Raw genomic sequence first — 26548 nt, 5'->3', positions numbered from 1 at the left:
GTTCCGTCAAGTCCCCATTGCCTTCAGAAACATTTCAACAGGAGGATGAAAGATGCTCATTATATCCACCATTTGCTGATGAGATTTGCAGCATTATCAACTACTTGGATACCAAGTACAAACATTTTGTTTGCAGTGAAAAGGCTGCAGCACCCTCCTTACATTGCCCAATGATGTCATTCCAAAGTAAAATATGGAGCAGTTGGTGCCAGGGCAGATTGGTAGGCATGAGAAATTTCAGAACTCCATTATTTTAAACTGAAACCATCAGGTGGCGGATAGCTATTATCAGCAGGTAATGCCAATGTACCATTTTAAAAAGTTGCAGTTACAAAAGTGTTCTGTTAAATTCTCAATGTCCCAGAAATAACACGAGAAACCCTTAAAATGTGTTTTATTTAGCAATGTTTAAACATACAATATAAACAAAATCATGTTACCAAGTCTGCATACATTTTGTAAAGATAAGGACTCCAAAATAACTAGTAAGGCCATTGAAACTTTGTTCAATTATGAGCAAGATATGAAAAATTGAATCATTACACAGGGAAAACTTAGAGCAATCCTATTGAAAGTACAGTTGACTTGTTAAGAACAATCCAGTACTTCCAGTGAGCAGTTACTCCTGATCCATTAATGAATTAGAAAACCTCATGACTAGTGGCTGATTACTTGCTATTTGAATGTTACTTTGACTGTCTAGTCCTCATGCACATTATGACATCAATCCTAGATTCATGCATGCGTAAAATGATCCCTGCAAAATCAGAGTTCATTAACATTCACTGCTCTGTTGAGTTCAGTTGGCAGCTAAGGGGAATGATTCCAATTGGAGAAGAAAATTTACAAGTCAAACAATAATCATTTCAAACTGTTATAAAGGATTACATTGTTGTTGCATTTAAAGATCTTTTAATGACTTAAAGATGAATAGAATGTGCAAGACAGTGCAGGAAATTATGAAACCTAAGACACTAGTCTGCATGCCAAGCCTTGGTCATTTATTTGCACTTGCCATCCTCAGACCTCACAAGGAGTAAGATACTTTTGCTGCAGTATTCACCTACATTCATCAAATTCTAACTCGTGATTACTGGAACTTAGAGACACAGTAGCAACAGGTACTCAAAAAGGATGCATTTGTGAGCTTTTGTAGAAAGTCACCTATTTTCTTTCCTGTTTTGTCTCCAGTAATCCCACTGTAATACACACCTTCTCCACCAAAAAGCACAGGCCGGTGACTCCAACAACTAATATCTTAGCTATGAGCTCCCAATGAATAACTCCACGTTTCCTAAACCACTCTAAAGAACATCACCCCACCAGAAGACTAAGACATTCAATGTACAACTCCTATTGAATGTTCCAGCTTACGATGCTCCTAGTTAAGAAAAAGGGCTGAAGTTTTGTAGTCCATTGCTGCTGGAGGACACTAGCAATAGTACAGCACTCCAGTCCATCCTCCTGGCATAGTGTGGGCATGATGTGTTCTACAACATTTTTTTTTACACAACCAGTTTGCATTAACAATCCAGTTTAATAATTAGACAAAGTGTATGGAATCCAATGGTAAATAAAAACAATGATTCGATATGTTCAATTTTCAGTTGATACTTGAGCCGTGTAAAGGTAATGCTCATGCTACTGTGACTTGAGTAACTTACTGTTTAAGATTCTAATCCTTGCCCTAAAATATATCTGTAGTATAATTCCATCTGACTACCTTAGGTGGCCAAAAGTGCAACCTTACACCTTTGTAATTGTTTTTGAGTGATAAAATTATGTATGTTAAGAAAATGCAGTTGGAATGCTAGTAAAGTTTATTACGCAAACATTCTTCCAAACCTATCACTTCCGGGACTGCAATTTTGACATGAATGAAACAAAATGACAATGTTACAGAAGCTTCATTACAGACCAGGTTTAAATTAGATTTTAAATAGTACAAGGATTCTCCACCTGTAAATAGGATGATGCAAGTTTTTTTTTGAATACACAAAATACTTCATAAATAACTAGCTGAAAATAATATACCCCTTTTACCACGTGTTACTGACAATTGCAGCTTGTCAGGGCAACTGTTTCACTTTCTCTATACAAGTCTCAGATCACATGCAATCTCACGACTACCAATACAACATACCGTCCACGCTTTCAACTTCACTTGTTGGTCCTGGCTATTTGGAACACAGAGTGAGTGAAAAGTAGACTCAGATTAGCATGTTGCTGAGAGTGGACTAATGAAGATCTGAAGTCATGGTCAGAACTGGATTTGAATCAATGCTCAATCTTAAGCCCTATTTTATTTTGCAAGACCCCCCCCATAAATATAATCAGGGCCTGTTGGAATAAGAATATTTTAAAATACAGTATATTAACTACTGAGAGAAAATCAAACAATTTTTCAAAAAAGTGTTAATATCCCAGCATACATAGCATCTGGTTCAATTATAAAGCTTTCAGATTCTAGCAGAGACACGCCAGTGAATTTAGAATTACCCCAAGAAAATGTAAGCTTTCATCTCCATTAAATTAAGTTTTCTTCTTCAAATCCTCAAATCTACGAGACAGGTCATCAAAATCAATATCTTCTGAAGCTGTAGAGGTGCCACCAACAGATGCTGTTGGTAGGGTGTCAGGCACAGAGGGCAACTCCGGTATTGTCAAGTTGTCATAAGCGAAGTTGCTTGGTGCAGCTGCAGGTCCTGGAAATTGTCGAGGTGCAGGTATTGGGGCTGAAGGGCCTATACAATACAAATAAAAATTACTATATGTGGTACAGTGTCACATCTGATAATATTAATGATAAAAATCCTTTTCATACAGGGAATCACAAACAGATTAAACCGGAAAACTGTGTCGACTTACCTGCAAGCTTGGGAGAAGGCAAATGAACGTCAGTATCTTTAACATCATCAATCTGTTAAACAACATCAATTATCAGTAATTCAATTGAGGCAAATTAACTGCAACCATGTCATTACAAACTGCAAGCTGTTGAGATGGCAAAGCAGAAGCACGAATGGAAGGCAGCTCTGGCCTACATTAACTAAATTCCGAAAAAAGGGAAATCAATCCCAGAGCAGTACTAAAGTCTCTCACTTTAGGACCTGGATTAAACAGTTAATGATGGCAAGTCTAGATTATTGCACTGGACTTGGTGATAGCGGGTTAATTTTGATAAGTGCTTTTATGGGAGTTCTTGATAATCCAATATCCAAACCAGGCAGTTGATTGAAAAATTAATCACCCAATCTGACTCATTAATGGGACCTGGCAGGATAAATCTCATACCAAGAACTGGGGACTCTTCCAACTCTAGCTAATCCTGTAAACTAATGCCTCAACTTGTTTGCACTCATAAGAAGCAGGTCACAGCACTGGTAAACTTCACACTTGTAGACAATTAAGCCTCAGCAGTATCCTGAACACAAAGACCCAAACCATGGCTCTCCAAGCACACCTCCTGCCACCAGCCCAGTCATCTAACAGCTGGCAATTCAAACACCTTCACTGATCCCAATTTCTGCAAATTTGTGAATGCTTCTACGTCAGAATGTGTCAAGTCAAAGAACAAGGGGTTAATTGTTTTGCAGACAGATTGTGGGTGTCTTTGCATGTCAAAGTCAACTCCAAACAATTAGGAAGGCAACTTATATCTCAGCCTTTGTTGCAAGGGGCTTTTAATGAAAAATCTGCAGGGTTTTGATGAGGCCACTCCCCCATTACAGTGTACGGTTTTTCCCCTTACCGCAGAAAAGATAAACTTGCCTTACAGCAAGTTCAACAAAAGTTCACCAAATTGAACCCTGGGGTTTTCCTACCCAAAGAGATTGAGTGGAATGGACCTATACTCTCGAGTTCAGAAGAATCATGAGGTGAACTCAATGAAATGAGTTGTCTGTTAAGACATATTCACCTGAAGCATTTATCATTCTCCACCTCTAAAAGCCCACAAATGTTCTATTTGTCCTACTTCTAGAAATTTCTTCAGTTGCTACCTGTCCAATACTTTCCAATTTCCCTGCCCCATCTTCAGTAAGAGCTTTCAGCCTTTTCAACTTTCCTCCAAAGATTATTTTCCAACTTTTCAAAGTGTCTTCAGAATACCCCATTTCAAAAAAAATTCAGTCACTTTTTAATCATTTGGAAAGTTTGACTGCTAGGGTTTTTTTCTCTTGTGAAATACCTATGTTAAAGGTCCCAAAACGAATGCAAATTGTTAGAAAGTCAATGTTAACTCAAACCGGCAATCACAATGCAACTGGCAAAGCATTATGCAGAACGTACAGCACAGAAAAAGGCCACTCTGCCAAGTGGTTATGCTCTACATGAGCTCCTCTCTATATCCAAATAGATCTGCACAAACTTCCAATGTGGTGTCACACTACCAAGAAATACAAATAAATCCCCTGACAGAAAAGTACCAGCAAGGGGAATGACAGTGGTTATAGGAAGGTGTTTTCCCAAATCCTTCCACTGCACAAAATTAACATCCATGTGACCATTTAATTCATCATCCATCTATTTAGCGAGAAAGTGTCAGCTTAATAGTGTACAACTTGAGTGTCTATAGTGCTATAAAGTTATAAAAGTACAAATTTAAGCCTTTGTGCATTTTTAAACTCAAGATTTTAACAAATTCTAAAGAACATGATTCATTGATTAATAGCAGGAATAGCCCTGGATTTCTGCAACTTAAGATCTGACACAAAGATGCAAGTTTACACAACATCTAATGTCAAACATGGCAAGAGTAAGCAAAGCATAGCTGTAGCTTTTCTGAATAAGTTGCAAATCAAAAATATAGTTAATGATGTATTAATAAATCAATAGTTTACTTTTAATGTGTTATACATTCAGAATGTACTTGAAATGTACAGATTACTTATTAAGGGCTACATATTTTCATACAGTAAATTTGTAAGTAACTTTTTTTATACAGGGGCATAATGTAGTTATTGAAAATGCTAATATTTAATAGACCCTCCAGAAAAATGAGGCAAGCTGGTTAGTCAAATGAGTTTCAGTATTCCTTTTGTGCATCTATACAGTAATGATCAGTGAAACTGATGCAACTGATTAGTATACTGGCCACTGCTTCCAGAGCTTCAGGGCAGATTCTGTTAGATTGAATCTAACGGCACCTTCTGTTAGCTAGATTCGCTCTTGCAGGCTCAGATTTTCTTTTGTGCTGGAAATGCAGCAAAGTTATCAGAGCATGTGGATGCAAGTAAACAGGACAAGTAGCTACATAACTCCTTTATCAATGATTGCCAATGAACACCCAGAATAAGAAGGAACTGTAAATTAGAGTGCTAATTTCAATTCCAAATCAGGTATGGAAAAGGAAACAAAGGTTGGATTGGAGGAGAAATAGGAAGGTAATGCAAAACATATATTTTACAATTTTAAAATCTCCAACAATTAAACCCAGAAGGAAAAGACTCCAGATTATAATAGTTTATCATCAGTGCTGGAAAGGTTGTTTGGCAGTAAAATGTTAGAGTTGAGTGACCCAACATTATAATGATTTACATCCCTTAGGCACAATAGTAGGAATACTGACTTTGTAACTCCATGCAAGATAATGCATCAGAACAGCATGATTGAGATGCAATGGCATTAATGTTAATGAATGGCTGAAAGCACTGGAAGTATGATTAAAACATCTTTCCTGATTATCCATTCTCTCCATTGGCCAGGTTCAGATCTGTTCTTGTGGAATAACTTCAGCAACTTACAGATTCATATGTTGGTGGATGCGTTGGTATCGGAGGTGGGTTACCCCCTATGTTGGGTGGCTGGAAGTTGTTGAATGGCTGATAAGTGTCCACCGGCAGATTGCAATCCTGCGAGAAACAAAAAATGCAGGATTCAATCAAATACCAGATACATTACTCTGCCCAATGTAATGCTAATTGCCATAGCATCAGATCGTCTGATGTCTGGATTATCAAATCAAACACGATTGCATTATATGGCCTTAACTATTTTATTTACTGCATCTTAACACTAGCTGAATAGAGAACATTATTTATCTGCACCACCCACAAAAGAAGAAAACTAGTGGTATGCATTCTTAATTCTTATCAGCACCATCCTAAACCACTAACTTAGATCATACAGAATATATTTGAATTGGAAGATATGAATCATAGAATCCCTACAGTGCAAAAGGGCCATTTGGCGCATTCAGTCTGCACCGACTCCCTAGCAGAGCATCTCAGCTAGGACCTCTTCCCCACACATTTCCCATGGCTAATCCGTCTAACCAACACATCTTGGGACACTAAAGGACAATTTAGGATTGTGGGAGGAAACCGGAGTCATGGGGGAAACCCATGCAGACAGGAGGAGAATGCGCAAACTCCACATGGTCACCCAAGGCTGGAACTGAACCCAAATTCCTGAAGCTGTACGGCAGCAGTGCCAACCACATATGCTTGAGAATAATTCTGCAAACCACACTTCAACGGAGATTCTTAGCAGATTTAAATTGGACTGCGCTTGTTTATCATTGTTGTATATTTTGGTTATCTCATATAGGCACCCCCCTCCTCTCCAATTCACACAGAAGGAGATTTGTTAATCATATCCATCGCTGTACCACATCCTTTGAATAACAGGGCAAGCTCATCAGGAATTCAAGAATTTGAACACAATCAACCAGATTCATTTCACGAAGTTAGCCTAAGAGAGCAACTTTATCAGAAATGACCAATTTTTAACTTATTGCTGCAGGTGAAACATTAATGGATGGAGTAGTGAGTAATCACTAAAAAGATATTTGATATTTTTTAAAAAATCATGCAAAGTCAATCACCATGCCACAATGTATCCAACTAAAAGATTTAGCCTTTAGATGGGACATCATCACGTAGCTAATGTTTGTTTTGTTTAGACAGGATTGAGGCCTACGTTTCATGAAAACAAAAGTTTCATAAGCGTGCATACTATTACAGGCACTTAAAGGAAATCCTAACGATCCATATTATCATGGAATTTGCTTAACAACCAGCTAATGTTCAACAGGTTCCTTCAGACTGTTTTGTTCATGACCCATACCAAGCATGGACACCCAAACTAAAGGCATAATTAAGTCCACACAATTAGAACTGGTTTAGAACCACAAAGTTATACTTTGCATGATTACATTCAATCCTCCCAATGACAGAAAATGTTATTCTTTGTGATTCAAGTTCTTCATGGCTCCACTTTTCCCTGTTGCCCAAACTCTGTTCCTTTGATACTGGGTTCTCGTGTAGTGCCTGACCTCGCCGCCACCACCGCACCTACTTCTAACACCCATGTTCACAATTGGTTTGATTTCATTTGTCTTGACACATGTATTAGTATACAGTGGAAAGTATTGTTTCTTCTGCACTATACAGAAAGCATACCGTTCATAGAGAAGAAAAGGAGAGAGTGCAGAATGTAGTGTTACAGTCACAGCTAAGGTGCAGAGAAAGATCAACTTCGTGCAAACTAAGTCCATTCAAAGATCTGACAGCAGCAGAGTAGAAGCGGTCGGTTGCTACGTGACCTCAGATTTTTGTACCTTTTTCCCAAACAGAAGAAGGTGGAAGAGAGAATGTCCGGGGTGTGTGGGGTCCTTAATTATGCTGGCTGCTTTTCCAAGGTTGAGTCAATGGATGGGAGGCTGGTGGGTGGCCATACCATCAGCTTTCTAGGACCTACAATCCAGTTTCCCATTTAAACTACCCTTTTCCACCCTATTTTTAAGGGCCTGCTGTAAAACTCCCCCTTTTCATTAAGTTTTTGGTCACTCCTAATATCTCCTCTTTGTCACACTAATTATTTGTCTGATTATACTTCTGTGAAGTACACAGACGTCTTTTTTCAAATAATTGCAAGGTGTTTTTCTGGGAAGAAGTGGGGAAAACTGGACACAGAATTAACGTGCAAACAGTTTCAAAAATACTTACTGGCCCCTTTCTTGGAGGGTATGAAAAAGGTACAGATGGTGTTGGCATTGACATTGGCATAATGCCTGCAGCAGGCGCTGTGAATCCTCCACCACCTCCCACACCAGGTCCACCCTTTTTGTCATCATTATCTACATCAATCAAATCTGCTTCCACTCCAACTGGGATTTCACCCTAAAAATAAAGAAAAGCCCTTCAACTAAAGAGCAACAAAACTAACATGCACATAACATAAATAACAAGACATAATAAAGCATATAGATCATATAATTTTCAGTGTTTTTAAAGTACCAACTCATAAGCCTGAAAAATTACCACTGTGCACAGTAGTTTTTTCTTACATTGGCAATACCTAGCTAACTATACAAAAGGCCACAACAGAGGTTCAGAGATTTACTGGAATGGTACCATAATGAAGGGCAATAGTTATGGAGAGGCCACAGAAGCTAAGATTGTGCTCCTTAAAGAAGATATTATTAAGGAGAGACTTAACAGGAATATTCAAAAATGATTCAGTGTTTAGATAAGAGTAGATAAGGAGAAATTGACAGAAGTGTCGGTAACCAGGGGATATCAATTTAAGATAATTCTAAGAACTCAAAATAGAGAAAGATTTTTTTAAAATGTAGTTAATTGTGATCTGGATTTAACTGCAAGAAAGTGCTTCAAAAGGAAATTTGTAATACTTGGAGTTAGAAGAACTCACGGCTATGGGAAAAGTGCAGGAGAGTCAGACTAATTGGATAGCAATTGGAAAGCACTTAAAAGAGCTGGCACAAGCATATTTTGTTGTCTGGCTCCCTTCTGTGCTGTATGAGTCTAATGGTTCAAAATCATCAGAATCACAACTTGCAGAGTGCTTGTGATCTTAACACCAATAAAGTACACTGATTACTAAAATAAATTATGCAATACATTACCAAAGCAGTTGAAAAAGAAACCTTAATTTTACAATTTTAGAATTAAATCCATTTGCCCACCCTTCAAGTACCATGATTTACTGAAAAAAATCAGCAAAATTCAGAACACAAGAACACATAGATCCAAAGACAAATTTTGGATATGAAAGGTCGCTCCAGTTGTTTTAAACCTCAGGTGAATCATGGTATATTTGCATGCACACAAATACTGCTCACATGGATTAGCTTTAAGATGGACGAATTTTAGGGTGCAGAGAATTAGGTTATTTTAAAATAAAAGTGAACAGCCAGCGACTTTTCAAGAAATAGCACTAGGCATCCTTCACAAAGTTAAAAGACTGCCTAGTACAATTTTAAAGTTTAATATCACAAGTAGGCTTACATTAACACTGCAATGAAGTTACTGTCAAAATCCCCAAGTTGCCACACTCCGGCACCTGTTCAGGTACGCTGAGGGAGAATTTAGCATGGCCAATGCACCTAACGAGCACATCTTTCAGATTGTGGAAGGACGCGGGGACAGCGTGCAAAAATTCATAAGACTTTGAAGAGATTTCTCCTCATCTCAGTCCTAAATAGACAATCCTTTATTCTAAAATTGAGGTTCCTAGTTCTAGACTCACTAGCATCTACCTTGTTAACCCCTTCAAGAATTTTATGTTTCGTTGAGATTACGGTATGTCTTGATCTTCTAAATTTTAGCAAAACATAGACCTAGTGTGCTTAGTTTCTCTGAAAGGACAGTCCCTTCATCTCAGGAACTAATCCGCAGAACCTGTGCAGACTCCGCACAGACAGCGACCCAAGCTGGGAATCGGACCCGTATCCCTGGCACCATGAGGCAGCAACGCTAATCACTGCAGTACAGTACCCAGTTCTGGTTTCCTTTCTTAAATAAAAACGACGTACTTACCTCAAGGCATGTAAGGTTCTGCATTTTAGTTCCTGAGATGAAGGGACTGTCCTTTCAGGAGAAACTAAGTACACTAGGTCTATGTTTTGCTAAAATATAGAAGATCAAGACATACCGTAATTTCAACAAAACATAAAATTCTTGAAGGGGTTAGCAAGGTAGATGCTAGTGAGTCTAGAACTAGGAGCCTCAATTTCAGAATAAAGGATCATCTATTAAGGACTGAGATGAGGAGAAATCTCTTCAAAGTCTTATGAATTTTTGGAATTTTCTATGGATAAAAGCTTATGAACAAGAGTAGGCCAATTAGCTCATTATGCCTATGCTGTCATTCAATGGTATCATGGCTGATCTGTGACATTAACTGCATATTGTCTTTAGTAAATGTTTATCAATCTCAGATTTAATAATTATAACTGATCATCAATTGTCATTTGCAGAAGAGTACTCCAAACTTATATTACCTTTGAAGTGCTTCCTAATTACATTCCAGAATCAGCAAGGTCTGCTTCTAGTTTCACACAGAAACGTAGAACATTACAGCACAGTACAAACCTTTCGGCCTTCAATGTTGTGCCGAGCTATGTCCAATCCCAAGATCAAGCTAGCCCCTCCCTATAATTCTGGAGTGCTCCATGTGCCCATCCAATAACCGCTTGAAAGTTCCTAAAGTGTCCAACTCCACTATCACAGCAGGCAGTCTATTCCACACCCCAACCACTCTCCGAGTAAAGAATCTACCTCGGACATCCCTCCTATATCTCTGAAAATATACATTTTCAGGCAATGTTCCCTAGTTCTGGAAGCCCCAACCAGGAGAAGTTTTTCATTACCTCCCCCTCCCTGTCCCCTTTAATGCCTTGAAAATTTCAAACTAATCACCCCCTAACGTTGTAAATTCCAAGAAATACAATCCTAGTTTGTGTAATCTCATCTAGCAATATAACCCTTGGAATCCAGGTATCATTCTAGTAAACCTATATGACACTCCCTCCACAAGGCCCAATATATCCTGTCCAAGGTGTAGTACCCAAAACTGCCACAGTAGCCCCCCCTTTGTATAGGTGAAACATGATCTCTGTATGTATCCAAGTCCTCTGGATATAAGCACCAGCTTTCCACTAGCCTTTCTGATTATTTTTTGCACCCACTCGATATTTTATTGATCTATGTATCTAAATTCCCAAATTTCTTTGGATCACCATGGCTTCTGGCTTTGCACTCAGGAAAAAAAATTATTCTATTCTTTTTAGGTTCAAAGAGGATTACTGAAATTCATTTGCCAAGTTTTGTCCATTCACTTAATCTATCAGATTGTGATGTGATGTGAGAAAAAATAATTCACATGAGTGATTGGGATCTGGAATGCACTGCCTGGAAGTATGCTGGAATAGGTTCAATTGAGGCATTCAAGAGTACATTAGATTATTACTTGAATAGAAACAAGATGCAGGGTTATGGGGAAATGGCATTAAGCCATGTGACTCATTTGGAAAGCCTGTGCAGACATGATACACCAAACAGCTTCGCCAATGCTGTGACAATTCTGTGATTTCTCTTTGCACTATGATGCTTCCCGCTCACAATGCCACTTACCTTTGTGTCACTGGCAAACTTGGAAATGTGGCTTTCTATCCCATCATCTAAGCCATTAATATGGTGAACAGTTCAGGTAACAACACAAATCCTTGTGGGTCACCACCAACCACATTTTGTTAATCATTCCTAATTGATTACCTGCCACCCAACCAATTTCCTAACCAGGTCAATAATCTGCCTTCAATTCCAAGAACTTCAACTTTAATGCTGATTTTTTTGAAAAAACAGGACCACAGAATGCTCAGCCTGTCAAGTCCATGCCAACTTTCTGCAAGAACAATCCAGTAGAGCAATCTCGCCTTGCTCCACAATCCACATTTGTTTTTCATTTCATACACTTAACCAATTCTCTTTTGAAAGTTTTGATTGAATCCCTTTCAGGCAGTGCATTCCAGATTATAAACAATTGCTTTGTAAAAAAGTTATTCCTCATGTTGCCTTTAGTTCTTTCACTAATCACCTTAAATCTGTAAACCGGTTCTCGATTTATGAGGGACTTGATCAAATGCCTTCTGGAATCCCATATAAATAGCATATAGAAATTCCTAATATTTCAGTCACCTCCTGAAGAATTTCAATTAGATTCATTAGGCATGGCCTACCCTGGAGTGGAAACCACCTGGTGCTGGAGATTTGTTACTTTTTCTTCTTTCCTTTATTTTGTGTATTTTTATGTTGGCAAGTCCCTGTGTCTGACTCAATATTAGTTCCCTGGGAATTTCCAGTATGCAAACTTCTTCCTCTATTGTAAAATACTAATGCAAAGTAATTATGCAATATGTCAGCCATTTACATTGACAATAGCACTGTTATCAATTTCCAAGAACTCATATTGCTCCTGAAGACACTTTTGGAGGGTGGGGAGGGTTGGTAAGTGGTGTTTTTGTTGCTTCAGGGTATAAACTGGTACTATCATACCATTGATCTATTTCAGACTTGCTCAGTTTACAATGGACAGTCTCTGTCTCATGACACTGAAGCCATTGGACCTAAGTATAGAATTTCCCTTTTAAACATTACATTGAGTTCAATCATGTTAGGTAAATGTTTATGCATCATTATGCTGTTAACTAAATCCAGTTCATTATTAAACCTAATATGACACGTCCTCCTTGTTGGTTCTAGGGCATATTGTTGTAGAAAATTATCCCAGGCACACACAAGAAATTCACTACCTTTCTGACATGGATGCTCAGTTGTTCCATACATTAGGACAGGAATTGATAGATTTTTGGGAGTTAAGGGAGTAAAGGATAGTATGAGAGGTGAAATCGAGGGAGGTCAGCCAAGACCTTATTGGACAGAAAAGCAGGCTTGAAGGGACGCATGGCCTATTCCTGCTTCCAGGTCTTACAGTATTATGCCTTAAATATTCCCTTTCAAATAATACTGCAATAATAAAACACAAGCACAATATAATTTTGATTGTGGAACTCTAGTAAATGTAACAGGATGAATAAAATGGTAATCAAAGTGGTTTATTGTCTTAGCTGAATAAAACCCATTTCAAAAGCATATCGTAAACTGAGCAAGTCTGAAATAGATCAGTGGTATGATAGCACCAGTTAATACCCAGAAGCAACAATTAGAGGGGAGTGGGGGTTAGACACAAGGCTCCCAGCATGCTCTGTTGCTCATTATGTCTATATCCTTTCTATATAGAAAAGCCTATTGATGTTAATTTATGACTCTTAACCATCCAAATGTGTAAAAACCTTGCACCTTTTAAACTGACTTGCATTTGGAAAAAAAAATTGCTTTAAATTTGAGAGCCATTGTTTCTGCTGTAAGCTAAACTACAATTAGAAATGAGCAAACTCCCAATTAGAATAGGCAACCAGAGGATTGGCCAAAGGCTTAGGTGCTTTGAAGGAATGATGTGGATATGCCGGCGTTGGACTGGGGTAAACACAGTAAAAAGTCTGACAACACCAGGTTTTAGTCCAACTGATTTATTTGATAGTAAACTCACAAATAAATCGGTTGGACTAAAACCTGGTGTTGTCAGACTTTTTACTGTGTTTTGAGGGAAAACAGAGCTGGAGAGATATAGACAGAGAATTCCAAAGCTTAGTTGCAGATACAGCCACCAATGATGTGACAAAGGAAGCAGAGTACACTAGAGTCAAGAGTTGGAGGTTTCTAGAGTCCTCAGAAAGTTGTAGAATTGAAAACAGATGAGGTAAATGGTCAGGAATTTTAAAACTGAGGCGCCACCAGACTCAATCAATGAAGGGCACAGGGATGATGGATGAACAGGACTTGGTACAATGTCAGCAGCAGAATCTTTGATGATCTCAAAGTTGATGGAGAGTGGAACATGCAAGACCAACCAGATGATGATGTTACACAGCTCAGATGTGAGTCAGCTAGAACTTTGAGGCTGAACTGGACTGTTGACAACCTCTGACTGCAGACAGGAAGGGGAAGGGAATGGAGTTCATGGCAAGGATTGAAATCAATGGCATGTCCACTATTGATTTGGAATACATCTTAGCTCATCCAGGATTGGATACTGGTAAGCAATGTGACACACAGAGGCAGTGAAGGGAATGAAAGAGGTGGTGAGGTAGAGTGTCTCTCATTTCCGTAGAGGTGGAAGCTGACATTTTGACTTCAAGTTGGTTTTTGAGGGGCAGTATATTGAGAAAGAGGGGGCCAAGGATAGATCCTCAAGGAGTACTAGAGGTAACAATATGGGGGCAGGAAGTAGGAGAACCTCTTACTATGAGATAGGTAAGGCTGATTAGCAAGGGTTTTCTCATTATAAATATTTATATAAAGGGGATATTAAAAACATAACTATCATGACATTGAAAGCAAGGTTTTGTAGACAGGAAGCATGTGCCATTTGAAATGTTTTTATTATAATCAACTGGATAATTAAGCAGCTGGACTTCATTGAAAATTATGATTATCCACCCTTTCGACTATTAAGGATATGAATGAACTGGATAAGTACAGATTGAAGTTTGAGGTCAGATTACAACTTATCTTACGATTGCTGCCAAAGGAAACAGCAGTCAAATAAACTACAATTATACATACCATGACAACAGAATCAGGCTCATATGGAACATTGTAGTTCTTTGCTATCTCGATTAAGTATCTTTCCACAAGGATTTTGGGTGGCGCTTCAACACTTAACTTGAGCATAAGCTGAAAAGGAATGTACTTAATGAGAAAACCATGCAAAAAGGATGAAAGCATGGGAATTCAAGAGTACTTACCATTGATAGGTGTAAATAAATAATGCAAAACAGAAGTTAATTAACTATCACAGGATTTGTGGAAGTCCATCAAGTAATCAGACCTTCCACAAACAAATTCATACTGGGCTAATTTTACCTCTACAGCCTTTTTAAATGTAACTGCATTGTAAGGGCAGATAGCGATAGGTCATGATGACTGATTTAAAACTTGCTAGGTATCTATACAGGATAGCAATAGTTATCAACACATGCACACCATCAACTGCAAACGGGACAAGTGTTCCCCAGTTTCAGAAGCTGCTGTGAGCAAATTATAGTAATTTAAGCCAAAAACTGTCATTTTCAGAAAAAGAATTCGACTAAATTAAAATCTTCAGAAATTAAAAATCTTGAAGTGACCGTAATGGTATCCAAGATTCTATTAATCTAATTTTACCATGGAATATTACTGTTTTCATGACAATGATTGCCCAGAACCTCTGTTCCCAAGCAGGTCATACCCTGTTCGGTGTGCTAGAGGATATTGCAGAGGTCAAATGCAAGATCTGCACAGAAATTGCCCAAGAAGTTTCAACTTTTCAGATACACTTACCTTTCTTCCTGGTTTCTCAAAGCGGTTGAGAGCATTAAATTTACCTGGTTTACCAGATAATGCCATAAAAAGAAACGTGGTTTCATTCTCCCAGATGAACCTGCACTGCACTTGGAGTCCTGGACCAGCTGCACTGCACATTTCTCACCAGGCCCGAATTGGAAGGGTAGACGAGAAATATGCAGCTTCTGGGTAACCAAACAGAAGCGGAGTGACACTGACTGTGACAGCCACTCCTCAGAGGTTCTGGCCATATATGCTTCTATGGAAGGAGGAGTTTAATGGGACAAATTGATTCCATCATCTATTCTTTTCTTTGCAATTAAATAATGGCTGAATGCAGCATCAATTTAACTTTGAGGAATACACCTATCCAGACTACTGTGCATTCATATTTGTCAGAATTTGCATTTTGCAATAAAGTAGACAATCTTCCTCTGAGCAGTGTTTCTAAATTAGACTGCATTTACCCTCTCATTCACAGTTCCTATCTGGTTTGTTCTGCAAAGTTTTCCATACTCCTTACTGTATTTGGCACACAGCTGATCTGAAACCTGCAAAGAGAGAAAACAAGATCTTTATCAAATATTAGATTCAAGTCTCAGAAATCTTGGAAGAGAAAAGAACCAAAATGAAAACTCCTGAAGAACTCAAATTAATGAGCAAATGATAGAACTGGCAGTACCATTTAGAAAGAAAAGTTGTTTTCACTTTGAACCCCTAATATTGTCGTGAAACTCCAGACAATTTTACACCATAGCTCTGGTAAAAATGTTAAACAATTCACATTTTGAAAACTGGAGTTAGTGCACCAGTGGCGATAAACAGCAGAGTGCAAAGAATGAAACTCAAAAGGCAGAACGGCAAGTTAAGATTTGTTTTCTTAAAGATGATAATTCCAGAGCCAATGGAACAATTCTCTCCAATCTAATGGAAGGAGTAAAAATTAAAAAGAATCAAACTTTTAAATAATAGAAAACCTTGCCTATTTCCAATTCCCCAAATCCATTGGCCTTTACAATTGGAAACCACCCAATTGTATACTGTACACTGCTGTTGCTATTCATTTATTCCATCTTTGGAGGTAAAGAAGGAACCGCATAGAAAATCTTGCCCGAACAGGAAAAATGTGCTACAGCAGGCCAGAGTGGAAGTGCAAGGAAATTTTGCATTTATGCTTATGGGTTGTAGAAGCAGGTAATTTTATTCCCACTCAGGCCATGCACAAATATACCTTGAAGTAGCTCTGTAACATAAATTCATCATTTCAGTCTCTAGCTGAAGTAAACTATTTGCAATAGGCCTACAGACTAATCCATCAAAACAGGACAAGTTACTGAAGTAAATTATTTACATAGGAATAATTTATAGCAACAATGGAAAGTGAAATTAGTCTTTCTTCCAACTGTAGATTTTTTTTTAAATAGAAACCCAACACTATCAACTCTGAGATAGGTTCATGCAGTGTCAATTTCATTTCATTTCCTGATATTTATGTTCTCAGGCTAAATAAAAATTTGAAAGCAAAAAAAAATCTGAAATTGAGAGAACTACTTCTCCTTTACTTCAGTTACTTTGGATATACAAATTTGTACCAGGTCTGCATTTTTACAACCAAGTAACAAACAGAACAACATAACAGCAGAGAAGGTGAGCTGATTAACCTTTAGTAACGTTTCTTGATTCTAGAAGCTATTGCTGAACCTTATAACCAAATCGCTTCCTGGAAATTCCTTTACCTTCCCTTAAATAGACAAGCACCCAATGGCAATTGGTCAGTATACAAATCACACCAAATTCTCAAGTCAGGAAAACCTTGAGCGATACTCATTCAAACTGTTTTACAGAAACTGAAATGCATGAAGGCAGCAATATTCTAAAACCACAAAAACAAAACAAAATGCCAATTAAAGGTTAGAAGTCAATTAAAAATGAAATTGAGCTGTTAAAAAGACAAGTTAATCCCACAACAGCGCAGTTTCTAAGTTAAATCACACCATTTTTAATCAAGCAATTAATTATGCTTTTAGTTGTTGCTTCTATGCTGTCAAATTTTCCCTTCCCATAGCGCACGAGATGAAATCATTTGAGCATGAAAAATGTACAGGGGTTGAAACCAACAGATAAACAAATCCATACAAGTAGAAATGCTCACTGTAAATCTATCCTATTCCACAAATTCTGCCTCCACTTCTCACATCTAGAATCAAACATGATGTTTCATGTGACTATCATCATTTCTGGCAATATTTTAGAAATATCACATTCCACTTTCAAGAAAGAAGTTAATGTATGGCAGTATAAACCTGCAGCACACATCAGTATTACATCAATTGCAATAATGACTGTCAACACAATCATTAATATCTTCAATTTAAAGCCATTGAGACAACTTAAACCATCTCGAAGTTTAGTAAATCATTCTTCCGCTAATCAGTATTTTTCCACCAGAACTCAGGTATTTGCTCAGTGTATTATATAGATTGATCATGTGCTGCTAGTAAACAACCTTGCTCATTTGGAGCATGGATGAGAGAATCAGCCCTAGTTCAGATCTATGCTTCAGCAGAGCAAAGTGCCTTGTGGAATGTAGGGTTACAGAACCTGCCTTTGTAAGCCTTACACTTCCCACAACAAAGCTGAAATCAATCTTCATTTAAAATCAAATATCAAAAGACAACAAGGACGAGAATTGAGGAGGGTTTCCTTGAGTCTGCGTCATTTTGTCAGAATGGCAAATATAATAAAAAGTACAGAACTTACAACTTTCCACAAGGTCAGAGGAATTGAGGCAACAGTTAGAATTGCATTCAGATTAAAATACAAGATTAATCAGGTTGTGGTTGCTGATCTAGCATCGATCTAGACAAGCTATCAAGCAGTACCACTTTTGAATTAAAAAGTAAAACAAAAATAATGTGTATAAAACTTGATACTATTCATAAACTATTAAAATCCAGTTATAAATTTTCTAATGCTCTACTTACTAATTTACAACTTGGCATTAGCATTTCACTGCAAACTTGAACATGCAGAATACATGCAAAACAGCAGCAGGATATTGTAGCCTCACTACCTCCACCACCATTCACTGCTACTTACTATTTTTAACTCTGTTACTTCAGAGTGTAACCTTGGGGCAGCCCAGATTAGTGTAGAGACTGCCTCTTCCAGACCTGGGTCCAGTTCCCTGAATGAAAAGGGGCAGATGGAGACCATAAATCAATTAAAAGATTACTTACAACTCTCAGTTCAGCTACTTCATTCTGTAGACGTGGAGCAGCCCAAATCAGAGTGGAAATAGACTCACTGAGGCCTGTATCAAGTTCCCTAAGTGTATATGAAATGAAAGAAAGTAGATTACAAGTAAAACACACATCCTTTTGCAACAAGTTATTCAACTTATTTAGCTTTTGTTGTACTTCAACAACCTTTTTTTTAAAATAAAATCAGTCATCAAGTCTATACAAATTAAACTGGGAAATTGCTGGTAGGGTTTATTTTCTCAATCTGAAATGCACACTCTCTTCCTTCCCCAAATCCAACGAGGGCGAGTGAAGATTGACAAAGGCATTATTTGAAGTCGATTCTCAAAAGGGTGTGAAGATTATAACAGTCAAGTTACCAGAACTGCTTGACCAGCTAGGGCCATGCTGTTCACTGAGGCATAGCTTGTAAAATTACCAGTCTAGTGGAAGAACCTCAGACTAGTTTATTTATTAGTGTTACAAGTAGGCTTACATTAACACTGCAATGAAGTTACTGTGAAAATTTCCTAGTTGCCACATGCTGGCACCTATTCAGGTACACAGAGGGAAAATTGTAGCATGGCTAATGCATCTTACCCACACATCTTTGGACTGTAGCAGGAAACCAGAGCACCTGGAGGAAACCCATGCAGACATGGGGAGGAACACGCTGACTCCACACAGACAGTGAGCCAAGCCAGGAATCAAACCCAGGACCCTGGCGCTGTGAGGCATCAGCGCTAACCACTGTACTGCCCTAAGACTAACTAACATTTCTATCCTTTTAGGTGCCATTACTGAACCAGACTGGCTGGTCAATCATTAACACTCTGGAAGACTGATATAACTGATTAAGATATCAGATAACTGAGTTTCCTATGGAGAATTAAGAACATAAGAACATAAGAAATAGGAGCAGGAGTAGGCCATCTAGCCCTTCGAGCCTGCCCCGCCATTCAATAAGATCATGGCTGATCTGTCGTGGCTCAGTTCCACATTCCCACCCTCTCCCCATAACCCTTAATCCCCTCTCTTATCAGAAACCCATCAACCCGCGTCTTAAAAATATTTAGCGAGGTAGCCTCCACCACTTCAACGGGCAGAGAATTCCAGAGATTCACCACCCTTTGACTGAAGAAGTTCTTCCTCAACTCCGTTCTAAACCACCCCCCCTTTATCTTGAGGCTGTGCCCCCTAGTCCTACTGTACTTTCTGAGTGGGAAGAGTCTCTCCACCTCTCCTATCCATCCCATTCATCATCTTATAGGTCTCAATGAGATCTCCCCTCATTCTTCTAAACTCTAACGAGTACAAGCCTCGTTTATTCAGCCTCTCCTCGTAGCTCAACCCCTTCAACTCCGGCATCAGCCTAGTAAACCTCCTCTGCACTCCCTCCAAGGCCAAAATATCCTTGCGTAAGTACGGCGCCCAAAACTGCACACAGTACTCCAGCTGCGGCCTCACCAATGCCCTATACAGCCGCAGCAAGACCTCCCTACTTTTATATTCAATCCCCCTCGCTATGAAGGCCAGCATCCCATTCGCCTTCCTGACCACCTGCTGCACCTGCAGGCTGGGTTTTTGCGACTCATGCACAAGGACCCCGAGGTCCCTCTGCACCGTCGCCTGCTGCAGTTTTTCGCCACGTAAGTAATAATCCTTCCTACCATTATTCCTACCAAAGTGGACCACCTCGCACTTGCCAACATTAAATTCCATTTGCCAGTTCCTGGCCCATTCGCCCAGCCTATCTAGATCCTTCTGTAGACTCTCCACACCCTCCACGCAATTTGCCGTTCCACCAATCTTGGTGTCATCAGCAAATTTCGACACCATACACTCGGTTCCCTCCTCCAGATCATCTATATAAATGGTAAATAGCTGAGGCCCCAGCACCGACCCCTGGGGCACTCCACTAGTCACCATCTGCCAATCCGAATAACACCCATTGACCCCCACTCTCTGTCTCCTATTTGACAACCAATCCTCTATCCACGCTAACACCCTACCCCCAACTCCATGTCCCCTGACCTTCTGCAATAACCTCTTGTGAGGTACCTTGTTGAACGCCTTCTGAAAATCAAGAAAGACCACATCCACCGGCTCTCCTCTATCCACTGCCCTAGACACATCCTCATAGAACTCCAGTAAATTTGTCAGACACGACTTCCCCTTAACGAAACCGTGCTGCATCTGCTCTATCAAGCAATTCCCCTCAAGATGCCTCGCTATTTCCTCCTTGATGACGGATTCTAACATTTTACCTACAACAGGCGTTAAACTAACCGGCCTATAATTCCCTGCCTTTTGCCTGGCACCCTTCTTAAACAACAGCGTAACATTAGCCGTTTTCCAATCTTCCGGCACTTCCCCGGAATCCAGCGACGTTTGGAAAATAACCACCAAGGCATCCACTATCACCTCCGCCATTTCTTTCAGAACCCTCGGATGCATTCCATTAACCTAGTTCAACTTCCCTTTCTCCCACCAAGTCCACCATCCACCCATTGTTCTCATTCAAAACAGAATAGTCAATAGTTAGCTGCCAGAAACCTGACAAGGACAGATCACTCTGTTCCAGTTGGTTCTTAAGAGAAACAGATTATGCCTTTGTCAAGAAACTATGAACCCTCACACAATGCTGCCTTATCCTGACAAATAAGGGATGGTGATAAACAAGAAGATGAAATTAAATGAAATACAGTTTACTAACTTAACATTACGCACAATTTCTATTAACCAGTTCTTACGCACAATTTCTATTAACCAGTTCTTTCCTATCCGATAATTCTAGCATTCAGAAACGTTAGGATAATGTTTAGATTCACTGGGACAGGAAATAGTGTTAATCAATACCATAAATCATTTCACTCAGAAGCCTTTTTTATTATGCTGTTCAAAGGAACCATTTATAATTTCATCAAGAATTCCTTCACATTTCCAAAGGCATGAAGATAGGATTTCAGGAAGGCAGCAGTATGCAATAGTGTTGTGCAGCGTTGGCAGAACATGACAGCAGCAACAATGCAACACATTGATTTTGCTCCTCTACCTAGGTCCCCTCCAGCAAAATAGTTGTTACACATTTAAAGTTAGCATCATGTGACCTTTCATCTTTCAGTCAAATGAAGCACTAATATTTTGCTGGTTAGCCACGTGACATTTAAGACTAATGAAAAACTACAAAAGTTGACAAATTTGGCACTATAATGCAACTTTGTGTCATATATACATACTTCATTGACTGGATCATGCCAAAGCGTGCAAGCAATAAATCACAGTATAGCTCCAGAATTTCCATAGCTTCTACCAAGTAGTCTTCTCGAATGATATGTTCAACACGGATACGAGCCCTTTCATCCTTCCCAGCTGAAAGATAATCTGCAATTTCCTTCCTCGCTTTCTGCGCTAGCTCAGCTGTAAGAGCAATTAAACAATAACAGTGCAGAGTTTTGCAAAGCATATCATTCATATTAAACATTTAACATTTATGTAACTGGTACTGAAATCTGTAACTCAAAAAGGTGTACACACCAATAATTACTCTGAATCACGGTTTACAAGTTAACTTTTGAAGCTTTGAAAAATTCATCCAAAAACAAGGGTTGACAAATATGCCTTGTATAAAATGTGAACTGCCAGTGTTGATGGGTAATCACAGTTTGAACGGCAAAAAGAAAAATATATCATCGAAAGAAACTGTTCTACGTGGATATCTTTAACCATAATCAAAACATTTTAAAAAGCATCAAATTCATTGTCTGCAGCGCCCAGTGCAAAGAGTTCATCAAATTCACCCGAGTCACTTTGGCTATGGATCATCAGGATCCCATCCTGGATCAGATTTGGTGCTGTTTAGGGATTATTCCTCCAAAACAAATCATTTTCCTTTCCATCAACTCAATATTCTGTATTTTTTGAATGATCTGATGACTTTGTACATCCTATGATTTGGTGATGAAGCCACACAAAAGGGCAGCATACCTATTTCCACTCTGATAGATTTTTGCCCATCAACCAATTCTATTCAGACTTAGGTCTTCTGCTGCAACACTGAACATTTTGTTCAACAAACTGGCTACAGCAACTAGCTGTTACTCTGAAATCCTGGATTCAGTTTGACTTGAGTCACTCAAGTGTGTACATATGCATCACAATGTATATATGCATTGCATTTCTGGTGACAACGTGGCCATTCTGACAAGTTTCGGGGACTCACTCCAATACATGCTTCTCAACATCAGGCCAGTGACTAGGCCCTGTTCTCATGGTGCATGTGCTCCTGGGCATCCTCTTCAAAGCAGATTCTTTCTTCCAATCTGGTAGCAGTTTTTCACAAACACTGAATTCCTTCACTGCAGCACAGTTATTTGACAAGTTGGCAAACACTTTGACTTTTAGCTTGAAAGCAACTTCAAACTCTTTTTTTTGCCGGAGGACCCATTTCTGTTTGCCACATGCAGTCTGCTGTAAGCTTGTCTCCTAAACCCTTGTACGTTTTCTGACAATATGGCCCACATCACCTGTTTGATCAATGTATTGACATAGCAAGGTACAACATACATTTGAGGTAAAAAATTGAGGCTGACTTGAATGAGAGTATAGTTTTGTTTTGCAGAAAATGGAGGTCAACTTATATGTCATCTATCGGCCCATATAAATTTTGTTACTGAAAAATGGGGGCATCTCGTAAGCCAGGCCAACTTATACACCACAATCGACAGTAGACATTAGTGGTCCAACTCCACTAAGAATGGGACATGTTTTATGAAGGAATTTTAAGATTACATAGATAATGACCCAGCAACAATATCAAGCAGAAAGCCATTAATAGCTTCATTAAAGAAAAAATACCCACTTTTCTTTTTCTCCAGTAGCTTAAGCCTGTTGATGACAAGTCGTAGGTTGACCCGTAACCGTTCAGGTCTAAATCCTGACCGCAGCATGGCTAGATCTTTAAAATTGAATCAACCTAGCAGAAATTTAAAAAGAATAAACTATAAGCAAGCAGCTAAGAAAAGGTTACATCTACATTTTAATATTCATCCCAGTTCTAAATGACAGCCAGTTATACCAGCTAGTAACTTACACAAGCACATTTGTGTTGGCTTTGGCCTTTCATCTTATTGCTAATGCAACTTATCAAACATTATGCCATTTGAATCATGCATTTTCATCCTTTTTTTATAAACTTTCCCATGGTCTTATCCCATCCTATCATTGTAACCTATCAATCCCGTACCCCATGCTAAATATCACTTTCCTATGATTTGTACTTTCCTGGGACTCCTTCCCTAAATCTCTCCATTTTTAGCAATCTTCTTGAAACCAATTTCTTCAGCGAAGTCTGCAATTGCCCCTCTTAGCCATTCCATTCTTAGTTTGGCACTCAGATTTCTTACGCCTATTTGTAAAGAATCTGAAAAGTTCTTTAGGCATGTATCCTTCAGGAATAATCCTAGTCTCATGTGCCCATCAATTTATACACTTTTCCTTCAATTGCCTACCTAACCTTTCCTTAAATGCTAACAGTTTCTATTTCAATCACCAACCCTATTCAATGATAATTAAGTGCATAATCCCTGATTATTGCCTTCCTAACCAGAAGGAAGTCTTTCCCTACTCACCATCACAATTGTACAAAATCACCTCTTAGCCTTGTGTTTCAGTGGAAATAGCCCTGGTGTCTCGTGTCCCTTCATAAATGTACTTTCCCATCCCTAGCATCAGCCCAGTGATTATGAAAGAACCCCCTTTTATAAATGGGGTTGTATCAGTCCCCATCCCTCATCACTCCATAATTATAATTTGAATGTAAACAAATTAATGTTTAACCTCACTATCCAGCTAAATAGAAGGCAAGTCACTCAACAGTTAATATAGAAGTATTTGTCTTTGACTTAATGCAGTACTTTTCACGTGTTCTGTTTTAATGTAGTAATGGGACAGCCAACTTATGCACAGCAAGCTCCCACAGGCAGCAATGAAATAAACTGTCTAGTCTTAGGTAGTGTTTGGGATATAAATGCTGGTCAGGACACAACAACTCATTTGCTCTCTCCAAATAGCATTGTGGGATCTTTCATCTCTGCCTGAGGGAGCAGACAGAACCTCAGTTTACCCTCTCAGTTGAATAACAGCAGCACCTCCAACAGCGTGACGGAAGTGATGTTGCTGTTGTCATTGGAGTGGGGCTTCAAGATTCTGATGAGAGTTGGTATCATTCAACCAAGGCCTGTCACTGCCTGAATGACGACAGTTTCAGCACTGACCCAAACAGTATTGTTCTCAACAGCTAACGGTGCGAAGGAACCGCAATTAAGAAAACAGATCTGACCAACAACTCTGAGAAAAGACTGCCAAAGTTTCTTCAGCACCAGCAAGGGGAGGAGGGGGGGGGGGGGCCACGGCCAGAGTCAGGCTCCCGGAGTGAAAGCTGATCATCCAGTGCTGGGTCAAACCAGCTGAGGGGTTAATCCCCGCAAACTTTATTTACCAGGCGCGGCTTCCATTAAAGCATCGAGTTTAGGCCCTAGGAGTCTGTGAACACGGAAGTGAGTTGAGGATAGTCAGGAATCCGCACTCGGGGAACCCCCCCAGTCCGCGGTCCCCGAGGCGGGGGGGGGGGCAGCGGACTGGGGCCAGGAGTGCCAGTGGGCAGTGTCCGGTAGAACTGCCCCTTCCTCCTCCGCCGCCGCCTCACTCACCTGCCGCCCTCACTGTCCAACTGAGCCCCCGTGACGTCACCCCCACCTGACTCCGCCGGCCCATCGGAAGTGACGTAATCGCTCCAGCCAGCCCGCATGCTCGGTCAGGGGCGCGGCGTTGCTAGGTAACAGACGTTGTTCCATCCCCAGGGATTTGCACGCAACTGACTCGCACCAATGGCATTTACGGGCTGAAGGCGCGTTCTCGTTTAAAGGAAGAGTGTAGGGCGAAGAATTGTAACGAACTAAAGTTTAATGGGTCCTTAGTGGAAGGCATTGCCCTTTAGTTAGTGCCAACAAAGCCTTCGGCTGAGACTTGCCGCACTCCTTCCCTCATTTCCCCTCCCACATACATCCCACCCATTTCCAGCATAATGCTACCAAACACATCTTCCAGAAATCCAAACCATTACCACTGTGACAATTCACAGTGGGAAGCAATGACCCAGTGGTATTATCACTAGACTTTTAATTCAGCTAATGTTTGATTTTGATTTGATTTATTATTGTCACATGTATTAACATGCAGTGAAAAGTATTGTTTCTTGCCCCCAAACAGACAAACCATACCGTTCGTAGAGAAGGAAGTGAGAGAGTGCATGATATAGCTGGGGTGTAGAGAAAGACCAATTTAATGCAAGATAAGTCCATTCAAAAGTCTGACTGCCCCTGTTCTTGAGTCAGTTGGTACATGACTTCAGACTTTTGTATCTTTTTTCCAACGGAAGAAGGTGGAAGAAAGAATGTTCGGAGTATGTGGGATCCTTAATTATGCTGGCTGCTTTGCCAAGGCAGTGGGAAGTGTAGACAGAGTCAATGGGCGGGAAGCTGGTTTGCATGATGGATTGGGCTACATTCATGACCTTTTGTAGTTCTGGGGACCTGGGTTCGAATCCAGCCACCACTGATGGTGGAATTTGAGTTTAATAGAAAAAAATCTGTAATTAAGAATCTACTGGTGAAACTATTGTTGAAAATACCCTCTCATTCACTAATGCCCTTTAGGGAAAGAAATCTGCCATACTAGGTCTGGCCTATGGGTGAATCCAGAACCACAGCAATGTAGTTGACTCCCAAATGTCCTGCAAAGGCAACTAGGGATGGGCAATAAATGCTGGCCAGCTAGCGATGCCCATGTCCCATGAACAAATAAAAAAACTCATTTCTCCAAAACCCCCTCACTTCCATACAAGTCCACTTCCTCCCACCCCATTGTCAAGGGCCCTAAATATCCCTTGAAGGTAAAAAAACAACTTACATGTACTGCTTTCAATAATTAGTACGCTTAATTTGCTGCTAAATCCAAAGATATGCAGGTTGGGTGGATTGAGCACGCTAAATTGCCCCTTGGTGTTGCACAGTGCGTAGGTTAGATGAATTAGCCATGCAAAATGGGTGGGGTGGTGAG

General features: G+C 39.6%; 1 protein-coding gene across 2 annotated transcripts; it reads right to left on the bottom strand.

Annotated features, from left to right (window-relative positions):
* Positions 1-377: 377 nt before the first annotated feature.
* On the bottom strand, positions 378-25201 carry ist1 (IST1 factor associated with ESCRT-III). Of its 2 annotated transcripts, none has more exons than XM_080186818.1 (10): positions 25141-25201; positions 23292-23405; positions 21670-21850; positions 18428-18515; positions 15656-15739; positions 14430-14540; positions 7950-8123; positions 5745-5852; positions 2869-2920; positions 378-2744 (listed from the first exon to the last, which is right to left on the bottom strand). In XM_080186818.1, exons 2-10 carry the CDS (start codon positions 23377-23379, stop codon positions 2533-2535), a joined length of 1098 nt encoding a protein of 365 aa, XP_080042944.1. In that variant the 5' UTR covers positions 23380-23405; positions 25141-25201; the 3' UTR covers positions 378-2532. The 2 variants fall into 2 exon arrangements, with proteins under 2 accessions (XP_080042944.1, XP_080042945.1); XM_080186819.1 differs by lacking the exon at positions 25141-25201 and adding an exon at positions 24930-25020.
* Positions 25202-26548: the final 1347 nt, after the last annotated feature.

This window comes from Carcharhinus amblyrhynchos, chromosome 4 (assembly GCF_965287045.1).
Source record: "Carcharhinus amblyrhynchos chromosome 4, sCarAmb.v2.hapA, whole genome shotgun sequence".
NCBI lineage: Eukaryota > Metazoa > Chordata > Chondrichthyes > Carcharhiniformes > Carcharhinidae > Carcharhinus > Carcharhinus amblyrhynchos.
Note: the sequence above shows the minus strand (reverse complement) of the source record. Positions and strands in the feature narration are given on the sequence as shown.

What these genes read in the sequence shown, in the direction of transcription:
- ist1 (XM_080186818.1), bottom strand. Translation starts at nt 23,379, where the DNA reads ATGCTGCGGTCAGGATTTAGACCTGAACGGTTACGGGTCAACCTACGA. An exon ending in TAGGAACTGTGAATGAGAGG is followed by an intron (nt 14,541 to 15,655) that starts GTAAATGCAGTC and finishes ATTCCTTTTCAG; the next exon opens with CTTATGCTCAAGTTAAGTGT. An exon ending in AGCCTGATTCTGTTGTCATG is followed by an intron (nt 8,124 to 14,429) that starts GTATGTATAATT and finishes CTTTATTTTTAG; the next exon opens with GGTGAAATCCCAGTTGGAGT.